The 25518-nt window shown below is 43.7% G+C and overlaps 3 protein-coding genes across 4 annotated transcripts; 2 read left to right on the top strand and 1 right to left on the bottom strand.

Annotated features, from left to right (window-relative positions):
• Window positions 1–3477: 3477 nt before the first annotated feature.
• Window positions 3478–15596, bottom strand: LOC134020651 (uncharacterized). The gene is made up of 19 exons (XM_062460813.1): window positions 15485–15596; window positions 15103–15234; window positions 13541–13612; window positions 13332–13403; window positions 13193–13228; window positions 12999–13073; window positions 12328–12366; window positions 11503–11638; window positions 10362–10441; window positions 10082–10201; window positions 9486–9545; window positions 9076–9180; window positions 8347–8457; window positions 7795–7935; window positions 7550–7694; window positions 5994–7319; window positions 5705–5835; window positions 4695–4786; window positions 3478–4388 (listed from the first exon to the last, which is right to left on the bottom strand). The coding sequence occupies exons 1-19, from the start codon at window positions 15518–15520 to the stop codon at window positions 4235–4237; spliced, it is 3063 nt and encodes a 1020-aa protein (XP_062316797.1). The 5' UTR covers window positions 15521–15596; the 3' UTR covers window positions 3478–4234.
• A 2487-nt stretch (window positions 15597–18083) lies between these two features.
• Window positions 18084–21655, top strand: LOC134021214 (DEP domain-containing protein 7-like). The gene is made up of 10 exons (XM_062461808.1): window positions 18084–18237; window positions 18491–18662; window positions 18777–19025; window positions 19246–19364; window positions 19585–19772; window positions 19992–20277; window positions 20529–20671; window positions 20881–21006; window positions 21188–21263; window positions 21356–21655. The coding sequence occupies exons 1-10, from the start codon at window positions 18171–18173 to the stop codon at window positions 21559–21561; spliced, it is 1632 nt and encodes a 543-aa protein (XP_062317792.1). The 5' UTR covers window positions 18084–18170; the 3' UTR covers window positions 21562–21655.
• A 317-nt stretch (window positions 21656–21972) lies between these two features.
• On the top strand, window positions 21973–25480 carry tcp11l1 (t-complex 11, testis-specific-like 1). 2 transcript variants are annotated; one of them, XM_062461806.1, is made up of 10 exons: window positions 21973–22298; window positions 22593–22707; window positions 22805–22937; window positions 23069–23189; window positions 23306–23532; window positions 23756–23892; window positions 24098–24276; window positions 24482–24663; window positions 24811–24983; window positions 25113–25480. In XM_062461806.1, exons 2-10 carry the CDS (start codon window positions 22617–22619, stop codon window positions 25322–25324), a joined length of 1455 nt encoding a protein of 484 aa, XP_062317790.1. In that variant the 5' UTR covers window positions 21973–22298; window positions 22593–22616; the 3' UTR covers window positions 25325–25480. The 2 variants fall into 2 exon arrangements, with proteins under 2 accessions (XP_062317790.1, XP_062317791.1); XM_062461807.1 differs by lacking the exon at window positions 21973–22298 and having other exon boundaries at window positions 22591–22707; window positions 22809–22937.
• Window positions 25481–25518: the final 38 nt, after the last annotated feature.

The raw sequence follows: 25518 nt of genomic DNA, 5'->3' as shown, positions 1-25518 counted from the left end.
GGGAGGATCAGGGCACTTTTACTAGATCCCCTGGAGTGCAAAAGTGTTTTCAATCATGTGTGTGTGTCTCTGCATGTGCTCAGGGCTTGGGAGATGTGTTTGTATGTGTGTGTTTGTGTGTGTATATAAGTATTTGAGCTTGTGTGTGTTGGAACTGTATACGTACCAATTCATGGTATATGTGTGTGTGTGTATATGTATGTGATATTCTGTGTGTTGGAACAGTGTATGTTCCAATTCATGGTGTGTGTGTGTGTGTGTTGAACCGCAGTGAAAGACATATGGGCTGACACCTCAATGGGGGGACCCAGCTAATGCAAGACGGCGTACAGGTTAAGACCCAGCTCCAGTTCCAAGCCCTCAATCACAACCCCAAAATTCATCCTTTACGGGGCAGACAGCGCACACACACATATACACACACACACACCACCATATATACAGGCATCAGTGACATACCGCCCGTCCGTGGGAGGACCATGTACCCCATGTGATGTTCACAACCTCGCAGCTGAAATCAGAAACGTATGCTGGCCGCTGTGGTGGTCCTGAAGGAGTATAATTCAATCAAGCGAACCGTCCGGAGAGTATTAGCCCCCCTCTCTTCACTATCTCTCCCTGGCCGCATCTGTAGAGGGCTGGGGGCTGGAGGGGGGAGGGAGGGGGGGGGGGTTAGTGGTACAGTACCTCATAATTTGAAAAGTCTGATAACTGTGTGAAAAAAATGCAAGGCTGCGGGGACATTAGGGGCCAGGGTACAGGGCTTATTTAAGAGCATATAAATGATGTGAAGTGTGAACTTTAAACCCTGGTGACCTTTGACAGTGGGGGATGTCTCTGAGATTGTCTTCTCAATTCTCCATGGTGGGTTAGTGTGTGTGTGTGTGTGTGTGTGTGTGTGTGTGTGTGTGTGTATGTATGTAGGGGTGGAGGGTTACAGAAGTGATTCACAGCTGTGAACAGGCACAAGCGGGACTAAAAAGTGTAGTCAGTCACGTAAAGCCCCGGTGAGGAAAGGTAAAGCCATCTATTCATCAAGTGGTAAAAGTTAGTATGTTTAGGAGACCGTGGTTGTTGCAGACACACTTCTGGACACATACGGTACAGTACAAGAACTGTAACATAAAATTTAAAGTGGAGGACCGATAAAATAAAACTCAAAATATTCCTCCAAATATTCATGAAACAAACATAAACTGCTTTAGTGTATGGGATAGACGGAAAGGTAAAACCACTCTAGGGGGAGAATGAACTGACAGACCTACTTTCCTTTCTACAAGCTAATGAGTACTTTCTAATGATTTTAGTCAAGGCTTTTTTAAGCTGATTACTCATCAGAAACTGCTCAAAAAAATGTCTTTACTGTACATAGCGAGCTGGGGGCCATCTTGCCTGCATCAACAGTGTAGCGCACTCATGTAAGTGTTTTCATAGTTCAGCAGCTGCAGTATTTCTCTTTATGAGGCTCTAAGAGAGGCAGGACTGCACTCTTACACAACGCTTTCTCTTCACTTTAATAAGATTCTCCTGTTAGATTTACTGTGATGGCTTTTGAGGCAAAGAGGCATAATATGACAAAACATTGCTCTATAACCTCAGGATATATCTCCCAACAAGCATCAGACATTTATTTAGAAAGCTCCATCGTTTAGTTGAAGGTTGCAGAAAATTGCCAAATAAAACTTTTTTCTTTCTCTTTTTTTTTTAATAGCTTTTACAGATTTCCAATAACATGGGACAGTAAATCAGGCAAGAATTTAACTCGTAACTGCCTGTGATGAGGAAGGAGTGTTGAGGTGTTGTCTTCACAGTAGTTGCTTTTGTGCAGAGTTAGTGTTTAGGACGACCCAAAAATATTTGTGCATTAGCTAACTACCAAAAGCCTCATTAAAGAATTTGTTAAACAAACCAGTTTCAGCCGTGGAAAGAAATATTTCAGCCGAAAGATTTGGGCTTGGGGTTATTACGTTTTATTTGGGACTTTCTGAAATGCTGAAAGCGATGCATAAACCCAGTTTTTAGCCCTTTTGCATTTAGAAAAACGTACATTTAAAAGTAGCTCACAGATTTCTTGAAATGGTTTTGACCACTGTGAAAAGTCGGGTTAATGAAAAGGCTAGCTACCCATGCCTTTTCACCAGTACCTTTTAATTCAATTTCAAAATATCATGGCTATGTATTATTTGCGATGGGCCTTCCTGCCAAAATAGATTGGTGCTGCGAGTGCAAGTTGCCAAATAAAACACTGTATGCACATTCATTAAATAAGTATTTAATTTCATGGTTTAAAACAATATTATGGTATGCGTAAATCGTTTTCAGTTTTGTCATGACTTTTAATTACTTTGAAGTTACCCACCAAGGCTAGCTCTGGAATCTTGAGCAGAGCCACAAAGAGTATTTTGGGCACAGGCATTCCTTCCTTCTCCACTCACACCAAAAACACCACATCCACTAGAGGCAACAAAAAAAAACGATTTACCACCAGTTTTCCAACCCTCTTCTTTAGTAAAGAACTGTTGGAATCAAGAACAGGACTGATGAGTTTAGCATGAACATTACATATCAGGTTTTGCTCTTTCCACAGTAAAAAAAATCAATTTTGGGTCATCATTTACAGTTACAAAAATGTGAAGAATACTGACATATCTAGAACAAATTGAGGGATACTGCCTTTGGGTGGTAACACTTGAGCATCATATCTAGCTTGTCAGCCAAGTGGTAATGTCAAGATAGCCCTCATTCCCAGACCATCTATACCTCACTGCTGTTGGGAGAGTATGTTATTCTAAAGTTAGGTGAATGCACACAGAACCCACTGAAGCAAACACACACACTAATTTGCTGGGGTCTCAGGACATGCTGATGGAATGTGAATGTCAGCAGGCTCTTTATTTACATGCTATATAAAAACCCTCTGCTAATTAACACCCAGTATCCTCCCGCACCCAAGTGTAATTGACTGTTTCAAAGGACCACTACTTCATAATCCTGTGTGTGTGTGTGTGTGAGGAACAGAGAATGAGAGAGAGCAGGTGTGTATTTGTGTGTGTGCGTGTATTAAAATGGCTCTCTATATTGTCTCGTATCCCCCACACCCCCTCCCAAACTCCCTCCCTCCCTCCTAAAGATAAGGGTCAGTACCGCGGGTAGAGAGACACTCAAACGCATCAGATTTCTTTATGGGGGCATTAACATTGTGACGTATTCATAATGAGTAAGTGTAGTAAGATGGACCTCAGTGGACCTTGTGCCACCATCAAAAGGTGTGCCATTAATTTGGGGCAAGCGATGAATAATGTTATAGTTGAGAACTGCAGCTGGAGTACAAAAGGGAGCATACAGTACATGGTAGTGAACCGTGCAACTGCCTCAAGACTTCTCAACCTCTGCTGATATTAGTAACATAGCGTGATAACATACCAACGTGATAACAGCAGCATTGCGTTCACAATACCGTTGCAGATTGCAAACTCGAGCCTGTAGCTTCCCATGCAATGCTGCAATGTGTCTGCTGCTCTGTGAATCAGCCACCCGCCCCAACGACTGTGGAAGGCCTGCGAGCAGCATATGTCACTGCCTGTGTCACCTCAACACGTGTCCATATGGTCTCCTCTGCCTCCGCACACAAAAAAGGAGGGACATAAACTTAATGAGAGGCTCATTTGCATTTGTTAATTTGGGTTAATGTGTGCTAATTGATTCCCGTGTCTTGTACACTCCAATTAGTCCCCAAGTTATAGCGGCCCCGCACGGTGAATCTAGCTCCACTCTGGAGGTGAGTGCTGCAGCCGTCGTTAAAGTCCCTGCGAGACCCCAGCCAGATTGGCACAGGAGTAATTAACATTAATTAGCTTGTAAACAATTAAGTCGTGGCACTTTCCCCTTCCTTCTGATACTGATCTGATCCAGCCTGGCTTAATGCCATGGAACAGCGGCACAGTGCATTACATTAAGGTCACCTGATTTTTTGTCCTTAAAAGTATGTTTCATTCTACTGTCCGTGCCTCAATTATCTTTTTTTTTTGTTGAAAAAAAGTTTGAAAGCCTTGTACAAACACAGACTGTCAACGTACTAAGTCAAGTTCACATTTATAAGTGAAACAGTGAAAAACCACAGTACAACACAAATAATAAACAGTCCAGAATGCATAACTTCACAAACATGAACATGTTAATTAAAAAATCATTCAACAAACATCCTTGTCATTCGTCTTGTTCAGCTGTAGGTGGACTAGATGCGGTCTGTCCTGCGTCTCTTGGGCGTCTGGAGCCGGTCGGAGGAGAGGAACTGTTCTATCCTGGTGATCTGGGCTCGGATGTCAGACTGCTGGGTGTCCTCTATGTCCTGGGAAGCCGACAGGTCCAGCCCAGAACATCCTCCAGAGCTGGGGGGAGAGGGAGGGACAGACAGGTCTTCAACACTAGTCTAAACTTTCGATTTGATCCTTTTTTGTAGAAGGTACACTGAGAAAGAGAGAACATATCCTTTCACACCCCCTGAAGGCAGAGCTGTCGCTGAGAGAGGAGACACACCAACACACAATCAGCTAGGAACTGAACAAAAAAACTCAACTAAATCCACGATGTAATGCTACAACTGATACATCGGCTGATACATCGCAGATATTTTATAAAAGATTGTCAGTGACTAGATTTTGACCCCGGGTGACAGGTAGGGTGGGTGAACATACCTCGAGTTATTCGGCTGCCATGGCAACCTGCTGGTGGCAGTTGAGTATTGAGGGACGAGAGGAGAACTGACAGAGATAGAGACTCTGCCCTCCTGCAGAAACGCACCAACGTTAGCCTCGACCACAGACGCACAACGTGTTCAAATCTTTATCTCTTTTTTTCCGGATATCTCTTCCACTCGCTCGGAGCACGTCGACTCGCATCTCTCTCGATACAAAGCACCTGGCATCAATAAGCAGCGGACAGTCCTCCCAGCGTCGATGGCGACTCAGGAGTGAGTGAGTGTGTGAGTGAGGAGAGGTAGCACAGGATCATTAGTAGACCTGTTCCCACAGCCTATCCATTCTGTGATTGTCTGCGAGCCTGTTCTGTGCAGGACACACGTCTAACACCCTTTAACCCGACGCAGCTTCCCGGTGACCCCTGAAGCTACGCACGCCACAAACTCTTGACAGCGAGGAAAAATGGCTGTCGGGGAGTGCTCGTTCAGACATCGCTCTCTTGAAATTGTGCCTGTGTTTATCGTTTAGGGGAGATATCAGAGGGATCCCTATTGTACTAGGGTAAAGAATTTACCCCACTGTTGGAGATTTTATGAAAGACATTCCCTGAGGTTAACAGGTCAATGGATCTCTGGCAAGTTTGGGTTGATCCCTCTTGTAGCAGTAATCCCTTAAGGAGTCGGTGATCCATTTCCGTGACGGATACACTGTGACTCTTTCCTGCTGGTCTTTATCAAGCTCTAATTGAGAAAAATGCTGCAGTTTGGGGCGCTGAAATATATTTGGAAGTGGAAGTGGAGTGGAAGCTCACTTCTGTAGACCTATTCATCGCTCCGCATAGCTCAGAGGTGAGCTCATTAGTTGTTAGTTGTATTTATTTTTTCAATAATGATTTTTTGGCAAGGTTTTCTTTTTCATCAAGTATTGCTTTTCTTTCCTTTATATTTTTCCCTTGTGGGGAGCACGTTTACAGTTGATAATTTTTTTGGACAGTTTTGTAAACATACTTTTTCTGCTGAGGTGTCACAGAAGGCCTCTCTGATAGCCTTCCATTCCCCTTGCTGGTGCTCTCTAAGGGAGGACAGGGGGCCGGCAGCAGAACACACCTCTGCTGCTCCGGACTGCATTATGACTGCATCTCCGGAGGAGATGGGATGATAAGACATTAGCTGGATCGGACATTGGGCACTAGACATATTTACATTTCCAGTACTGTATCAAAGTCTTAGGCACAAATGATTTTTTTTTTACATTAATATAAGATCTTAACACTGTCCTCTATAGACACCATCTTACCTCTGCTGCCCTGTCTGCCCTGGAGGAAGGTGGGAAGGCTCAGGAGAGGTTGTCTGATGTTGAGGTCAGACACTGAGGGCTTCTGGGATGTTGGAGTACCGTGGTCCTTGTCTGGAGGGCCTAGCTTGTTCCTGGTATGATTCTGAGCGGTCCAATCAAACGCTGAGCGATACTTCTTGCTGCTGGCCAGGTGGTCGATGTCTCCACACTGGCTCTCGCCCACCAACTCTGTGGGATGGTTGAGACGGAGAGGGATGTCCACCATATCATTCTCAGGGTCAGGAACTGGACTTTCAGCCAGGGTGGATATAGCTTGTTGGTCAACATCAGCATGCTGGTGTCTGGTCACTCCTGCCACTGTCACTGCACACTCTGCTTCTCTTGCCGAACTAGGTGGGTCCACATACATGGAGGAGGCCAGGTGTGGTGGTGGTCGGTCAGGGTCCAGTTCTGCGTCTGTGGGTTCTGCGGGGGTCTCACAGGTCCCAAAACGACAGGTTCCAGTGACAGGAGCAGATTCTGGTGAGGTGTTCTGACATGCTGAGGGCTCATGCTGGGATGAATTCCCAACGCCCTGCCTCTCTCTCACTGGTTTCTCCGACTTGTCTTCTGACTCGTGATGTTGCAGTGGATCCGCCTGCTGAGTCTGAGCCCCATTGTGGCTCTGGGCCTCGACTGGTGATAAGCTAAATGAATCATCACGAGCATGCAGTCTGACTTCACTATCCTTCTCCATGTGGCTTGCTTCCCTGTGTGGATGTGCATTCTGGGTCACTGGAGCCTCGGGATCGTGCCGGTCAACGTCCTCGGGTGAGGATAACCCGCCTCTGTGTCTGGGTTCCTGTTTAGAGCATGTCTGGAGCTTTGCCGTTTCTTCACTACGCTCCATCCCTCCCTCCTCCTCCTCCCTCTCATCCTTTGCTACTTTGACGGCGGGGCCTGAGCCCTCTGCTCCACTGTAAACAGACCTGTTGTCTGAGCAGGATAGCCGCGTCCACACGGCACCTTCACCGCTTCCCACGTCGCCAGACCTGCAGGCACGATCGGGCAATCCGCAGAGCACAGTAGGATCGGAATCCCGTCTCTCTCCCTGGGCCGAGTTGCGTCTGGGTTCAGGGTCTGACTCGCCTGGCTGACCTTCTGGCGCTCCGCAGACAGGTCTCGTTAGCACGTCCACCACAGCGGCCGTTTCTGTGACCAGACTGTCTGTGTTTAAACAGCCTGGGCTGTAAACACTGGGGGACTGTGGGAGGGTGATAACCTGACTGGAGCTTGTCTGACCTTCACTCTGGGACTCCATGGAAGAGACTGTGTCACTGGGTTTATCTATGCGGGTCAATAGATTAGCATTACCAAGAAATTGTGCTCTATGGTTAACATTGACACACATGGTGAGACAAATACTTCTTGCTTCTACTACAGTATTTAACGCCACCCTCCATTTTTTTTTTATGGATTTTAAGGTTGCCTGTGTCCTTCACCAGGACGAAATATATTTGATATCCCATACCATAAAATGTTAATATTGTGGATCCATGTACCAAGTATATCTTTACCTTGTCGATCATTCTGGGTCGGGTGAAATTGTACGGTTTGATCCACAGTCTTTCCTCCAAGCACATCCTCTGCTAAAACGTCACCACTATGACTGGACAGGCCTCCTCGTTCAGCGGTGGCGTTCTGGTTGGGTTTAACATCCTCCTTCACAGGGAACATACGAGTCATAGAGGAACCTTCGCTGGCTGAATGCTGACCTCCCTGTTAAGGAGAAGGTGGATGTGCGGCGTTGAGCTTGTTCTACCTGTGCTTCCCGTGTGTGCTCAGCAGACGGCACGGCCTGGGAGAGCAGCTCAGCGTGTGTGTGGTGGAGGCTGTCGTAGGCCTCTCGCACACACCTCAGGTCCTGCTGCTCACTGCGGATCCTCTCTAGCAACTCCAGCTTCTATAGGTCACACAGCAATTGTCCAAACCAACCATCACACAACTGATTTGACATATGGACAGTTTATGCAGATATATTTGTATCTGCAGATGTATGTTATGGCAAGTCTGATGAGGTTCAACTGAATCAAACCTATGATTCGCTGAATGGATTTTATCAGCATTTATCTGCAATGTACACTGCCAGAGTTCAAATATGTCAGACATTTTTTTATTTTGTATCCGACTTTATGGAAACTAGGTCTTTGTTTGAAAGCCTGTCATACAGTTCAGTGCATTGATCACATATATACGCACACACACACGGACAAACACACAAAATATATCTTTGGTGTCAACTATGGATTTTTAGGAGCATTATTTTAAAATCTTTTTATTATCTTTTTACCCCTCGTTTTAGCTAGCTTTCTACCTCGTTTCCCCAGATCAGCCTGGCATTCCTGCTCTGCTCCTCCAGCACTGAGGATCTGTCTTCTTTAGCATCGACCCTCGCTCGCATCACTTCATGTTCTCCTTTAAGGCTCTGCAATAAAATTAATCATCCGGGAGATTTTTAATGCAATAATACATTTTTATGTGTTTATTTTAACCTCGACTGAGGGCTCTAAACAGCAATGGGAGAGAGCGAGATAGAGATAAAGAGAATAAGAGAGAGAGCGAGAAAGAGAGAATAAGTGAGAGAGCGAAAAAGAGAGAGGTGCTCATACAAATCAGTTTGGCTGTGTCATGTTCATAATGTTTTTAATTAATGAATTGAAAGTGTGATAGTGAATTACATCGAGGTAGGGGCAGGGCGGGGTGGAGAGCCCCATAAATGAGTGGAGGCTGTAAAGGGAGAATAAACACACTATCCTCAGGTTGCACTTCACGACTGCACTAATGTGCAGAGTGTGATATACAATGCCCTCGATCATCTTTATGAGCAGCAAACCATCATCATTTATTCCTGTCCTTGTATGAATTTGCCTTATAGTCCTTTAAATAGGGCTGAGAAGTCTTTGTTCCAACCTGGTATTTAAACCACGTGTCAGCCATGAAATGAATGAATTTACAAAATTGAGGGTTGATTTGAAATCAAAACGTGGAGGTGAAAGCCAGTCAGACAGTGCGGTGCGGTAGGGACAGAGAGAGGCAGCAGGACCTGGTGCTGCTCTCTCTGGGTGCGGAGCTCCTGCTCTGATCGGCACACAGCCTGCGTCTGGGCCAGCAGGAGCTGCTGGGTGTGCTGCAGGGAAGTCATCACCTCCTGAACACACACACACATGGACACACACAAGCAAGCAGGCACACGCACACACGGACACACACATGGACACACGCACACAGACGGACACACACACACACACAAAAACAAGTCTGCACACAGTTCTCATTTGGACATATTTAGCTTCAACTATGATCCTTGACTCCCTGTACGTCAACTTCCTCTAATTTAATTATAAATTCAACGTTCCATACAAATCCATGTTTCCATCCTGCAGCAGAGTTACTCTGTACTGTACTGTACTGTACTGTACTGTACTGTACTGTACTGTACTGGATGATACTCACCTGCTTAGCAGCTCTCTCAGTTGCGTTCTCCTCTCCCAGCTTTTTGTTCATTTCCATTTCCTAAAAAATAAAAATAAAAGCTGCAATAGGTAAAATTATCAAATATTATAAAATAAATTCAAATATGACAAGCAGCACCCCCAATTCTTGTTCAACTTCCGTGCTTTCCTCCAGCTCGAGTTTGATTGAAATTGGATTTACAAAAAAACAGCCGAGGAAGGCTCATAGCTGGAAGATGATATTTGGGATATTATAACCTGGACAGTAGTGGGGCCCCACCAAAAGTTAGTAATTGACATTCCACGGTCACTGAGCTGTCTGTGTTGCTAAACAACTCTCAGAGGGATAGCTTACACAACATGCTTACAGGGGACCAAACTTTTCTTCTTTTATTTTTTTTTACTGAATACCTATTGTACCTTTAAAATAACCGGGGGGTATCTCATAACACTGAATATTGTGACATATACTTCATTCAATTATACAAACATCGATATGAATAATGGATATATACATTTTTATACGAATATGTAAAGCAGATATATCTGTAATCTGTCATACAAAGGGAACAGTGATGATTAAAGGAGGTATTCTACCACATGCAGTCTGTGTTGAAGCTGCTGTATGAGCTGGTCTTTGGCTGCGTGGTTATTCTCAGACCTGCCCACCGAAGACACTCTGGCATTGATCAGTTTGTTGTTCAGTTCCTCCAAGCTCTGGATGGACAGAGGAAGGAACATTAGAGCGGTTCTGATTCCCCAATGGATAGAACATAAACCCTGGTGAAATCTTTTTTCAAAGCTGTGACGCCCACCTCAACTTCGTACTTTAACAGAAGATTCCCCAAAAGTGAATGACAGAGAAGATTCTGCTCACCTGCTTTAAGGCTTTAATGGTTGACTCATTTCTGCTGTTTAAAGAAGACAGCTTCTTGTTTTGTCTCATGGACTCGTCCACTGTAAGAGAATGATACAACGGTAGTGGGAGTTAGCATGATTCATTTGAAATAATTATTTTTCCCGATATATATTAATTTTATCCTTCACACGTCTACATTACATTTACATTTTACATTTTACATTTATGCATTTAGCAGACGCTTTTATCCAAAGCGACTTCCAAGACAGAGCTTTACAAAAGAGCATAGGTCACTGATCATAACAACGAGATAGCCCCAAACATTGCGAGCAGCCAAAACATGAAGCATACATTGTGGAAAACCAAATAAGTGCCAAAGGGAAGAACCATAAGAGCATGCAGTTAAACAAGTTACAATTGAACAACATGCAACTCCCCACAAGAGTGCAAGAGTGTACCTGTAGAAAAAACAATCAACAGTAAAACATTTTCACATTCCAATTTCATTTAATTTACTTAGCAGAAGTTTTATCCAAAGCGTCTTGCAAATACTGCATATCTAAATTAATAATATGCAGCATGTATTAGACATTAAAATGTATTTAAATGTATTTCTCTCTATACTAGCTACATGTGGTACAGGGAAAACGGGAAAACACTTTCCAGACAAATTCCACATGAAAGTTGAGCAAAAAAAAGAAAACGTGTCCTATCTTCTTTAAATGAACAGCAGCTGCAGAGCTACAGAGACAACCATAACTTTATCACCACACTTTAAATAAATAGTGATAGTACGGTTTAGGGGCTACCGATAAACCAATTTACAAAAAGCATGGCAATGAAATGACAACACTGCTGATGGTTAAACATGAGACAAGACATGGCTACCTGATAATGTATGGCCTGCCATTGTTATCAACACTCACAATAACAGAACAATTTGCAATGGCCCCTCGTTACAAAGACCATAGCTATCACAGAATGTGGAAAAACCATTCTAGCCTAAAGTTGCAAAAGCAAACAAGCCTTATGTTTGGAAAAATAAATGAATTAAAAGCACCGTCCAATGGAATGCAGCTACAATAATCTACAATGGGAGCCATCTATTTCTAATGGTCAAATGAGCATGTGTCGATAAAATTGATAATGCGATCAATACCATTTTGCTCCAGCTTAGCGTGGGCCTGTTTGACCAGGGCACACTGTCTGGACAGAGCTCCAAAGCGTTTCTCCACCTCGCCCAGCTGGCTCAGGTGTCTGTCCCTGCTCTGGCTCTGCAGCTGCAGCTTCTGATCCTGATACAAAAACATGTATTTTTTCAAACTGAATTTTGACATTGATAGGTCCACATAAAAACAACAAACCCCAAATACTGTATGTCCTATAAGAACGCTGTCATATGATATTTATATGTCTCCGTTAAAGAACAAAGCCTGCCCTCAAAAACAGTATTAGTTTACGACTGCCTTCTAAACGTGTGGTTTGTCATGAAGGGGGGGGGGGGGGGGGTTGAAACTGGTGTGATTTCTCTCAGTAACAGCATGCTCTGTCCAGCACATGCAGAACAGTAGGATCCCAGCGTATAGTCTGCTGTCACTTTGGGCTGAAGGGACCTTTGTTTAACATCCTGGCTGCTTGCTCTCTCCCCGAGATAAGCAGTCAACTCAGCGCATGCCTCAGGGCCTTTTATTGGTCAAGCCTGTCGTTATTGTTTGATTGTCTGTATCTAGCAAATTCTCTCTCCTTTTCCCCCTCTCTCTTGTCTCCTCATTTCTTCTTTAACCACAGCGGAAGGTTAAACAGAGCGAGCCTCAGATATAAAATATTTTAATAGTGATATTTTCTCTGTGGCCTAGCCGGTTCAAGTGTCACACACTCCCTATCCGTTAGTCCTGATGAGCTGTTCCATCCCCCTCGTCCTCCTCTTTAATTCCTCCCACTCCCACTATCCTCTGTCAACAATTCATATAATTGGAATCCTTACCAGCTCGCTTAATTTCTTCTCCAAACTGTACTTGAACAACTGTAAAACAGTAGGAAGTAAAAACTTTAAGCATGAATTAAGCATTAGGCAACCAAAACAAAACAAAACATATTTTTAAAACACTTTTAGGGGATAAAATGTAGACATCCATCAATTTGTAGTAAAACACACAAGCATGCAAAGCAGTTCCTAAAAGTCAGTTGATCAAAAAGAACTCAATCCAAATAAGACATAAAACATTTTCTCTGGGTTAAGACGGCATCAAACACAATGACCCTAGTATGCATCACCAGAGGACTCCATTGTGTATCTTTCAGGATAGAATATCAAAATCCACTTTCTAAACCAGTCTCAATCCCAGGGTTAGGCTGTTAAATCAATGGAGCGTAGGGAGACGGCCATATATCACCATGGTGGTGTCACCCCCCAAACTGAGCCTCGTCCAGCCCTATTCAGAAGGTCAACTGGGGGGTAGTTGTTCCCATTATAAGACGCACCCCTAAACTATAGAACATAACTGGTACACTGATAAGATATGCTCGGCCCAACCGTCACAGAGTGAAGGCTTGATGTTGATGTGCGCGTTTTGGGAGTTCTGGATTTGAGGCTTGTGCGTTTAGGTTTGTGTGTGTGTGTGTGTGTGGAAGTGTGTTTCTGTGGGTTTTGAATACCTGTAACTGTTTCAATTCCTCCTTTAGGCTGCTGGTCTCCTTGTCTTTTAACTCTGTAGACAACTGATACCTTCCCTTCAAAGTTACAGTCATTTCAACAGACTATAAATATGCCATGTTTGGGAGAAATAATATATATTTTTCCAAAATTATATATCCAAATCTGCAATTATACATCAAATGTTTCTTTATACCTTCTCTCCTTCAACATCCCCGAGTTTGATCTGAAACTGAATTCAAGAGGAGAAATCAAATAGAACGTTCAAATAACAGCATTCACTTTTCTGGGCATATTCCCAGTGTGCAGACAGAAGGGACAGAGAAACCAAACACCTGCTTGTTCACACTGGCCAGAGACTCCGCATGCTGGTTAGCCATGGTCTCCATCTGACGCTGAAGAGATTCCTACCACACAACACGAGGAATCTGACAGAATTCAGTTTCAAGTACTAGAAAGGTGACAGATCAATCCTGGCCATTTTGTATCTGCTGCTGTTGCTTCGATACAGACAGTAAACTAAACTAAACTGGCAGGCACCGACCTTCTGCCATGCTAACTCCTGTGTCTCCAACACCAGCTTACTCATCTGATCCTCGTTTCTAGTCTCTGCATCCTGGGGGGGAACAAGACAATTCAATAACCCACACTAAATGTGTTTATGGAATAAGAAATGTATACACTTTAATAGACACTTCAATAAATATGAGATTTACAAACTTCACAGAACCGAAAGTGCTTATTAAAGCGGCCTAGGCAGAAGTATTTATGAATGTCCTCATAACCAGATCCCTGTTTATCAATTCCCATTCATCATTAAACTCTAGTCCAGGAAGTATACACCAGCAGTGATCCCCCCCCCTGTCTCTGAAGTCTATAAATTGCCCGAAGTGAGACTAAAGTATGCATTAAGTTTCAGTAGGGCAGCCCAGCATATCTTGGAGAAGCTGTGGAACATTAGACTGGTGATATCAGAGTAAAGCCATCCTTATCCTCCCTGTTCTCTGAGAGAAGGCAGGTAAAAGTCAATTGCTTTCTACAACCAGGGGACTTTTTATATGCATGTGGGAGTCAGTTCACAGAGCTTATTTATAAGTTCCCATTAAACTATGCTACTAGCTTAGAATACACTTCAAGAAAGAAGATAAAGCTGTTATTTTGCAGCAGAGGTATAATGAAGTGAGTGTCTCAGTGGGTGTGGGCAGGGCAGAAAATCTAGAATCAGATGGGCCGTCCTTATACAAAACGTTAAAGAAATCCAGTCTACTGTAATTTTGTTGGTTTATAATTGACTGATAAATGATGAGGCTTAAAAAACTACTTGAGACAGAGAGAGAGTGAGAGAATATGACTTTCACATTGCCCTTTGTGGTAGTGCAGATGTTGGGCCATGCTTTAAAAAAAAAATTACAAAAAGAAAAGCTAAGGAATTTGACCTGAGCAGAATGTCTGACATCATGACATCCTCTCGCTTTTAACCCCACACCAATAAACAGCTACAACTACAAAGTGCTACTTTAATGATGAGCCCCGGGATCACACTGATTTAAAGTCTGTGTTTCTGATTCAGAAACATGGCCGTAACAATAAAAGCCCAGGATGGACAATAGTTTATTTTTTTTCTCCTATAACCTTTAAACATGTCCAGCAAGTGTCAAGTTTAAAGTGCTTGCTTCAGGGTACTGGTGTTATTTTATCATTTTTACAAGGAAATACATGAATTCATAGGGTGCTCAGCTTGCATGACCCCCATTTTGATGTTATGTGCAACTACAGATGACTCGTGTCGATTGCCAAAAAGGGCTCGGAGCTTCCTCTGTGAAACCCATAATATGCCTCCTTTTCTAGGACGTGACCCTCCCTTCCTCCCCCTCACTGGGCCAGAGTGTCTGAGCTCCTCTTGGTCAATAATGTGACAAACTACAGAGAGTGGAAGTTGTAATGGTGTGTGGATATTCCCAAAGATGGCTTTTTACGCTATATTCCTATTTTTGTGAGTAACTCAAGCAAAGAAAATTTTGAAAAAAGTTGCTGAAGTTGTTTCCTTGTTGCTATCGTTTATGACTTTGTTACCAGGTTGATCAGTAAGCATCTATGATAGTCTACCCTGTGAATGTGCAGCTCCTCCACTGCTTCTAACAGCCTGGTTTTAAATTCCAGAAGCTGTAGAGAGATGATTCCACTGTCCACCTCTTGTGGGATGTATAACAACGGATATTCAACATCATGTCCTCCTGTCTGGGAAATTATGCAACAAAAACAGTGCATGATTATTACTATATATTTTTCATCTGCATCAAATATTTTATTACATTCAATTTCTTATGAGGTTATGTAGACTTCAGGACAAGGCCAGTACAGCCACATAGAACTCTATTAAACTATTAAAGTCAACATTATATTTAATTAAATATACCAAAATTTGATTTAGAGACATACAGTTTTAAACGCTACTTTAATAAGGCAGGTTTAACCTGAGTTTACTTACTGCCGGTTTAAGAGGGGAGTCTGCAGTGAGATCCATTTGAATGTTCGTTAAAACGTTTAGAGTGGGGCTTGGCTCCTTTTGCTACCTTTTCTTACACTGCCTTTTACCTTCTGTGCATGGAGACAGCAATAAAAGAAAAAAAGAAAATAAATATATATCATCTAAATTAGAATTGTGCATTCAGAGAGCCATTGTGAAAAGCAATATATAGTATATTTGTAAAATGTTCACACATTCATAATTCTAACATACAACAAATACGATAACATCCGTATTAGTTATCTTTAACACAAGCATGTAACTGTCGATAATTTTAGTATTTTAGTATGAAAAAAAGATACTTCAGTTACCCTTTAATGACTATAAGCCAAAGAAATCATAGCAGAAGTCTTCTAATGTGAGGGGGTCTTGCGTGGCAGTTCTGTCCGTAGTGTCTCCCTACTTCTGAGCGAGAACATAACATCTTCAACCCATCAAGGTGAATATGGAGCTGTCCTTAGAGTCTAATAGGGGTCAGGGCCATAACGCTGAATGGACAAATTGTTCTGTCATTTGGCTTAAATTATATAAGTTATTTAATTTGACCTGTGGATGGTCCCCCCCCAGTCTCCTTATCATCATGACTGGGTTTTTAAGTGGGAGGTCTCCACTACCAATGATCCTTTCATAAAAGAGTGCCTTTTCTCCATTTAACCTGCCCTGTTATAAATCATGTGCAGGAATTAAATGATCCCGTTAGAATCTGCTACAATCATAAACTGACATTGTGACCCGAGGGGGGCTGAGGTGGGGGAGCTCAAAATGCCTTTCTATTCCCCTCTCCTCTGATCCACTTGAGCAGGTATTAAACAATTCTAGAAGCCATGAAAGACAAAATTAAAAGGACACCATCCATAAAACGGGATAATTCCCATCAGCAGGGTGATGTCTGTATTATCTTTTGTGAGTTATATGACTATTGTTTTTGTAATGCTCTGAGGAAACAGACTACTGAAATCCAGTTAAGCCCTTAGGTGATGATAATATGGGTTTAATCACAAAGCCATCTATAATGGAAGCTAGGCTGACTTTGTTGCTTGCAGCACTATTATCTAGCAACTAACATTACAATTAAAATGGAAAAAAGAAATAGATCTAACTGAAAACACAGTAATGATTGCAGACTAATGCATTTGTAAGAAGTAAACTCGTAACACAATTTGGGGAAACAATTTAATTTCCAATAACACATAGCATATGGTTGATATTTGTGTTTCCCTTCATCAGAAAATCTACTATTGTACCAGGTATTTAGCTTTACACTGAATGCCCCCCCCCAACTCAATTTAAGGCAGGGTAAGCAATGTGGTTGAGCAGCACTTTTTGTCATATTTGCTCAAATAAACTTCACACCCTGATAACAACCAATAAATCAAAAGGTTTAACAATAAAATCAATCAGAATTCTGTGCAATGTCGCAGGACTGTAATAAACACAACCAATCATTAAGTTCAGACCGACCTTAACGATTGGATGGCTTTCGAACCGAACACAATGATGCAATGATTGGACGGGCTGCTTGTCTGTCTACCTACCTCCCAGCAGTAGTCAGGCGCACGTTCATTTGTTTGGGGGTAATGGCTTTGAAGTAAGGGAGTGAGATGTTTTAGGTTGAATCTTTCAAACTTATGCTAAATTTCCTGGGTTTGCAAAGCTTGACTATCCCGCCTTTAAGGCTACAACTTGTAGTACAACGTTAAAATAATAAAACGTACTTGATAAGCCCACACCAGTGGTAAGATATAGGGACATGTTTCACTATGATTGATATGGCCTACAGACATTATTGCCATGATGGGTTGAAGATTACGATAATGCCATGTCACTGACATTAGTTAAACGGTTTGCGGAGAGTCGCTAGGCAAAACGAGAATGACAGCTAGCTAGATACTGTAGCTGTCTAATTTTAGCTGATGATAGTCGATTAACAAGGTAGATTAAAACAATTCAGTTAGTCAGCACTGATAGCAGCACAGCTTGTTATTGTTAACAAACTTGAATGAAATTAAGTATGACATTAGCCACCTGTATCTAAGCTTGACGGTGACATAAACTTACCAATTTTTAAGTAGGGTAAATAGACAGCAGTGGTTAACTGTCGTACCGTAGCTCTGCAATGGATCAACACCGGGAAATGGTTTAGGGTCGGACAGGTAAGGGGTCTCTAGCCTCGCGCAGAGGATGAAATGGCGGGGATTCAATAGGTATAGCGCGAGGGACAGCAAGCACAATACGCGTGTTACAGTGTTTCAATGCTACATGTCAAGCTGTCAGTTGAAATATTCCAAAGGCCTACCACTTAAATCTAACATACCTTTTTAGGTTGTGCCAGTTTGTACCAGACTGACTTCTGGGCTGACAGTTTAAGGGTATTTGCTGCCATCTAGAGGTAGAACAAACACAAATACATAAATGTTGCAAAGCCTTTTAGATAAAGCCACGCATAGCAAGCCAAACTAAATGCACATTGTTCTTTATTAATGTAGTACACAATGCGTTCATTAAAATCATAACAGAAGGTAAGTTTGTTCTGGTATTCGGTTGTTACATATATGAGGCTGGAGTTCATTGTGTCATGTTGCTCACGGGAGGCTATAAAAGGTTGGTCTGCCATACCATCGATTACGTCACCACAGTTAATTGAGTAATGGCTTCAGTAAAGGAGTTGGCCGCAGCGCTAAATCTCGCGGAGAAGTTGTGCTTGCGTCCTTCAGGTAATGGCTTACATTTTACTGGGTAGTAATTTTTCGTCTAAAGATACGTTTACACAACCTAATTGAGGTAAATTGTTTGTGTTGTGTCAATTAAGCTAATTTGACTTCCCTTCAGAGTAGGCCCAATGTATTGACAGGGTCTAGCCTACATTTCATAACTTTTGAAGGTTGTGCATCACGCATTGTAACAACCCTTTTGTTTGTTTTACCCTTAGCATTAATGTCTACCTCCCCCAATACTGTATGTGTTTAGGTCAGGGGATGGCCAGTAAGCCGTTCCAGACTTGTATCTGGAGCAGTATCATCGCTAACCTCAGAGCCACGGTCAAGGTGAAGAAGAGACGCGTGCATCTCAAGGCACACAGCGACTGTTTCCTGGGGTCTGATGCGGTGGATGTCGTATCCACCCACATCCTCCATTGCAGGTTCTCAAAACCTATTTTATATACATTCCAGCGGCACGTTTGTTGCTTTTATTTATTCCTTAACTTAACTAACTTTATTATTTACAATTCGAATCAACTCCCTCCTCCCCTCAGGTTCTTTGAGGGAGTAGAAATTGAGCGTGCCAAAGTGGTGTGTGTGTGTCAGGCACTCCTGGACTGCAACGTGTTTGAGGCAGTGGGAACCAAGGTGTTCGGCAAAGAGAAGAAACGTCTTGAGTTCCATGATAGCAGGAGCAGCCTCTACAGGTTCCTGAACGCACAGAATCCGTCTCTGGAGGAACTAGAGAGGGTCCTTCACCCAGGGATCCAGACCATGTTCGGCTGCAGGACTAAACCCAGCATGTACGAAAGGAACTTGTTTTGGTCCTATGTGCACTGTTAGAATGGGAATTAAAATAACTTTCATGCCTAAGATGCAAGTTCACACTGTCATGAACTTGTATTTGATTCCAAGTATATGGAAGTGTTGATTGAGAGGTTACAGTATATATCAGGACCAGTATAATGATGCATGCCTATACCATTGTAAATCTATTCATCCATTTCTCTTTTTCCTGTTAAGTCAAGATGAGACTGGCTTTACCCACAGTACACCTGTTAAATTAAACCTACCCTTGAAGACACTGGAGGAGAATATAAGCCCAAGCAAAGGATCAATGGATTCAACACTACCACAGTATTGTGAGGGCGGGACCAAAAACAGCCATGGAACACCAACCAATTAGAAGTCTTAAGAGTCGACCTGAGACTGCCAATCCATCAGTTCAAATACTTCCACACCCATCCAATCCCATGTGGTTCTTCATTTTGAAACTGAAGGAGAAATGGTTAAAAGAATGAATGGGGCATTAAGGGATGTAGTAACATTTTAAGGACAGGCTTCCGTGTTTTGTTCCCCCAGTGGTGGATGATGTGTGGCAGGAGCAGACCATGCTCCGCCTGCTGCAGCTCCTGGAGCTCCCTCTGCTGGACACTCTGCTCCACAGCGTCAACGCCCCCCAGCACCTGGGGAACGGGAACCCAGACCTCATCTACACCAGCAACTATCTGGACAGAGAGGTCCTCCGTGCCTTCAGGGACTCGCAGTACGTAACATGGTGGTTCATCACCTCTACGTGATTATGCCATGTTTTTGTTTCATGTGTTCAGAATCATCATTTCTTTCATCCCATTTTGATACTTTTGGAAGCTCTCTGGTGCAAGGGCTTCTCAGTTTAACCGCATTCTGCACCAATTCCCTGATCAACCAAAAACGTACAGATTAGCAAGATGTATAACAACGAATGAATCTTCATCTGAGGCAGGAAGGATCATTGGCTCTGTGCTGCGCTGGACTGTCTGGACTTCCTCCCTGACCAGTACTTGGTCCAGGTGAGCCGCGAGCTGCCCAGGTGTGCTGCCCCTGAGGTGGGCGACACCGAGCAGGGTCCCTGCCCAGGTGTGGGCCCGGAGGCCCAGCCTCGTAGACCAGGCATGATGCAGTGCAAGCTCCTGCTGTTTGACACCCTCCTGAGATACTACAGCCATCCAGACCGCCAGCCCCTGCTGTCCCCTCACATGGCAGACATCTATACTGGAGTCACTGACCTGCTGGGTGAGCTCTGACCTAGGATGACACATCATGCTTACCTACTCAAGTAAATGTGCTATATGGGGGCACACAAGCTTCATTACTTGTTGTGTGAGTAGAATGAAACCGAGCTGGATATGCCATTTCTCTTTAATTGTGTAATTCGTTCACATCTACTGGGCATCCCCCTTCCCCTGACAACAATGTAGCTCATTAGACAAACCGTCAGCACACACATTCATTCATCTGTTGTGCATGGCTGCTGTGTGCTGCAGTGCAGGGCCGTCTGGACCAGGCTCTGGAGGCCATGCAGCTGAGCCTCAAGCTTCTCCAGCAGCACAGGAGGGAGGAGCTGCAGACACTGCTCTGCTTCATGACCCTGGCTGCCCACCCTCAGGAGCTCCCACTGGATAAGGAGGTCAGAGGCTGTCTGTCTGTACGTGTGTGTGTGTAGAGTATCTCTGTCAACACACACCCTTCGAAAAGGGTGTAATTCAGCTGAGCCTTCTGCCATGCACTGTTGGCAAATGTAGGGATGCACAGTGAAGTTAAAGAGACTTTAGCATTTCATGACACAGCAATTGAGTGAAGTCACACTTGACCTCACGCATGGTACTTCCTCCTCAGGTTGAGAACAGACTGGTGGTGAAGAGGACTTTCTGGAGAGCCATCATCCACATCAAGCATCTTTCCAAAGAGAAGGTGGATCTCCTTCTGCTGTTCATGATGGACAATCTTCAGGACATATTTAAGGTAACCTGCTACAGTACTCTACTATGTCTAATTCTAAACCATAGAGGCATGTGAGATTTGATGGTAACCAATCTACAGTTCCCCTTCTGGACACATGTGGTTGTTTACAACTGGATTGACACAACGGCCAGATTTAAGGAAGGTTTTGTTTTGAAGCCATTAACACTTCAGTCTTTATTAGATACCAGGTGCCCTTCACAAGCTGGTTAGTGACAAACTCTCCAGCATCATCCTCGGAAAGCAACCCGATGTCACTGGTAAGCACCAACCACACCAACAATAATTTCAGCCTACTTCATTGATTTTGTTTAAGCCACATTGAATGATAATTTGTTCTGTAATCTTTGAGGCTCAGTGTTCTGTCAGCAAGTCTCCACTAAAACGTTTGAGGACGCCGCTACAACCACCAACGAGCTGCATGCCTTGCTGAAAAGCATCCATGAGGACCCAATGCACTCGGCCAAGAAAAAGAAACGGCTCCTTGGCCAGTTTTATCAAGGCCACCCAGAGATATTTGTGCAGTTTTTTGGTGATTCTGTGTCTACTATGTTGTAAAGATGAGAACTAATATTTTTTGCTGGTGTTTAGAATCGCTTTAAATGTTCATGTCTGTCGTTAAAATTTAAATAAAGTACAATTCTAGAAGGCAGGTTGCCGTTGATCAACTGCTTTGTGACACAACACTGTGATTCATATAGTCGCGTGTAGGTCGTAAGCTAGAATTTGCATGTACATCCGACTAACATAACGATTGAGAAACACAACTTAATATTACTATACTTTAATGCCTGTATTTGAGTCAATTTAACTAAGGAAGAACAATAAATGTACCTTATGGTCATGGAAAGTAGGAACTGTAGAGAACAAAGCTAACACACGCATGAATCACATTCAGCTCAACCTAACAACCAGAGCCGTAAAGAGAATCTCTTTACATGGCTCCGCTAGCAACAAGATAAAACGTCATGATTTCGCGCACGCGCAAGGAAGGGGGAACAGGGGAACTGAATTCGCTGGTACACCTGAAGAATCTTCCATGCATAATATAGCAGCAGTACGGCCCGTAGACAACATTAAACCAAATCTGGCAGGAATTATTTTACCTTGCTATATGTACCTCCAGCCACTGCGAATTGGTTAACTTGGATAAACCACGTGTGAAAAGCCCGATTTGGATAGCAAGACTACTTGTAAATAACTGCGTCATAACTAGCACTAGCCTTCATCACCTCACAGTCTTGGATCAAGTAATGCTGGCTAGGTAGCTTGTCACAAACTAGTCACGATATTAGGTAAGTGGACAGTTTTGCCAAGTTAATGTTATGTCGTGCATGTCCGGAGGTAAAAGGGTGTAGGCAACAGATGTCAGCTGTTTTTGTAGTAACACGACACTTTTGGTTGGTAATTTTTTTTTAATGTGATCTGACGTATGATCTGATGTATAATCAATTATGTGCCCACAGTGAAAGCTGTATTTGCATGTGCGATGTTTGCAATGTTTTTGTTTTGTTTTTTTCTCGATCTGATGGTGCGTAGGTTTGCTATTGTTCATCCTTCCGTAATGTTGACCCGTTATCCGTAAACAGAGCCACGGTACTGGTCCCACCATCATGCCTAAGGACTCCGACAAGCCTGGGTGTGGCAAGGACAACAACACAGAGGACAGGACTGAGATATCTGAGGACTCTCTAATGGAGAAAAGTAATGATCTATAATCCATCAGTTAAAGTTGGATCAAATCCATCCTAAATCCTCCATTCATGGGCATTTGTCACATTATTGTCTCCTCTCTGCCTAGCCAGCCCAACAAGGTTTGTGTCTGTGGAGGAGCTTATGAGGACCGCCAAGGGTGTGACCAACATGGCGCTGGCCCATGAGATCGTGGTGAACCAGGGCTTCCAGGTGAAGCCAGTGGAGCCACCGGAGGGAAGGTAAAGCAGGAAACAGAAATACTGTAATTCCAGTGAGAAATGGAAGTGGTCTTGGAATTATGATCTGTAGGTTGGAAAGTTATACGAATCAGAATGATGTGGCTGACTGTGCCATCTGTAAATGTTTGCAGTTTGGAGAAAAAAATTAAAGAGGTCATGCACAAAGCATTCTGGGACTGCCTGGAGGGCCAGTTGAGAGAGGAGCCGCCATCATATCACCATGCCATTAAGCTCCTGGCGGAAATCAAAGAAGTGAGGACAGAAGCCGGTCTGTCACGAATCACTGTTATGGACTTCAGTTCCAGATGCATGTGTTCAAGGAAAGTATGTAGCAGCTTCACCCCCCACCCTTGCTGTCCTTCTTGTAGACTCTCCTCTCCTTCCTGCTGACCGGGCCGGGTCACACGCGGCTCCGCGCCCTCATCCAGGAGGTTTTGGACCTGGAGCTTATCCAGCAGCAGGCAGAGAACAGCGCTCTGGACATCCGTAAAGTAGTGGAGTTTGTGGTGGGAATGATGGGGTCTCTCTGCGCCCCTTCCAGGGATGGGGACATTCGAGCACTCAAGGAGATCACTGATCTCGTGCCACTGCTAAGGTAGGTTTTAGACTCTGGATGAGGCTGGTCTGGTGCTGCTATCTACAGCTGCTACCTCTTAAATGTCTGTACCCCTTGTGTGGGAACAAGAACCTGCCTATTGCAATGCACGTTCCTGTTAACCTAAAAGGCCAGAGTTAGTAATTGATTTAATGGGATCATGCCAATTTGTGACTTGATTGCTTTTGTTCAACGCATATTATGTTTTCTCGGCGTGTCACAGGGCAATATTCTTAGTCCTGGATAAGATGAAGATTGACATGGCCAACTTTGCAGTCAGCAGTATTCGACCACATCTCCTCCAGCAGTCGGTAGAGTACGAGAGGAACAAATTCCAGGAATTTCTTGATAAACAACCTAGTAAGGAAGAATTTGTCTTTTGACATTCAAGCTGTCTCAGCTTCTGTTTGTTTATCATATGGTTTGTTTATCTGTTTAGTATCCTAATGTTTGTGTAAATATGCAAGATATGCAATATGTTGTGTTTGTTATTTTGTACAACTGTTGTATGGCTTGTTGTTGGAGAGAAATGTACTGATTGTGAAAGAAAACACGTTTTTTTTAGACGCCTTAGATCTGACTGAAAAATGGCTTGAAGATGCGGTGAGGTCTTTACAAGAGAGTGGGGCAGATGGCTCTGGTATGGCTGCCTCCAACCCTCTCCCTCTTCTCCCTGTGAACGTTCACAACCATGCCTTCCTTTATCTACTGAAGTGGGACCACGCCTCAGAACCATTCCCTGAGGTATACATGGCTGTCTGTCTGTCACACACAATTGCCAAGACAAAAGGCTGTTTGTATCTTGAGGTCATTCTGACTGTCTGTTCTCTTTCCCTGTCTCTGTCTGTGGTTGAGTCTTACTCCCCCTCTGCATGACTTGTATCACCCCCTTTCTCTCCCAATACTCAAATCCCATACCTCCCTCCTCCTCCCCCCCTTTGCTCTCCAGACAGTGCTGATGGACCAGGTGCGTTTCCAGGAGATGAAGAGAGATGTGGGCAGGCTGGCACTGGTGGCCACAGTGCTGCTGGTGGTGTACAACACCTCAGGAGAGGCCATTGCTGGTCTACCGGGCCTCATGGACACCTTGAAGAACACCATCTACACCCTGCTCACTGACCTCCACCAGCCGTAAGAACTAAACGCCATGTGATGTCGTTTCCCTCATATCCAATTGAAACGTGTGTCTTGAAACATGAGTGTGACTGAGAAAGTTCTCATGGGAACGGGTAGAGAACGTGTTGCATTTCATTAACGAGCGGTGTCCTCCGTATGAAGCTCCTTCAGGGCTGCCGATGCTTTAGCGACCATAGCAGAACGGCTGTGTGTGGATCTGGGTGAGGTTCTGTCTCAACATGGCTTCACCCCATTCTCCTCTGACCGTCAGAGGGTCCTGAAGGGTCAGATTTCTGCAGTGGCACACTCCGACAACGCCGTACGCAAGGTCATAGGTAAGTCACCTGGAGTGCTCGCCATCGCTGAAATCAAACCCACAGTATCATGTTTCGAGAGTAGGGTCTAAGTATCTAATTTTACTTCCTGTGTTTTTGCTCCCCTCGCCTCATACTCTTCTCTTCTAGACTCTCGTATCCAGACTTACCTGCTGGGGGTCCTGGAGTCCAGCGTTCACAAGAGCGCCCCCTCCTTGCCCGGAGGTTTAGCGCCTATTAGCAAAGAGCTGGAAGAGTTGGCTGTAAAGTTTGGTCGTCTGGTTAACCTCAACAAGCTAGTTTTCTCTCCATTCTACCAGCAGATATTTCAAAAAATCCTTAAAGATGATGCCACAGCTTAAACACTGAACAGCTAGTTGTCCCGCCTCATACACCAGGATAAAGGATGTGGCCGTTAGTAGTAAATGTACCTTAGTAGTATTACATACGTTCACAATCAACTGTAGGATCTCCTCAGCTGCATTTGAAATAAATAATAGAAAAGATTGATAACCATACTTTTCTCCCTAGCCTTGCAGTCAACGAATGCCATCCC

This window comes from Osmerus eperlanus, chromosome 5 (genome assembly GCF_963692335.1).
Source record: "Osmerus eperlanus chromosome 5, fOsmEpe2.1, whole genome shotgun sequence".
Classification (NCBI taxonomy): Eukaryota; Metazoa; Chordata; class Actinopteri; order Osmeriformes; family Osmeridae; genus Osmerus; species Osmerus eperlanus.
Note: the sequence above shows the minus strand (reverse complement) of the source record. Positions and strands in the feature narration are given on the sequence as shown.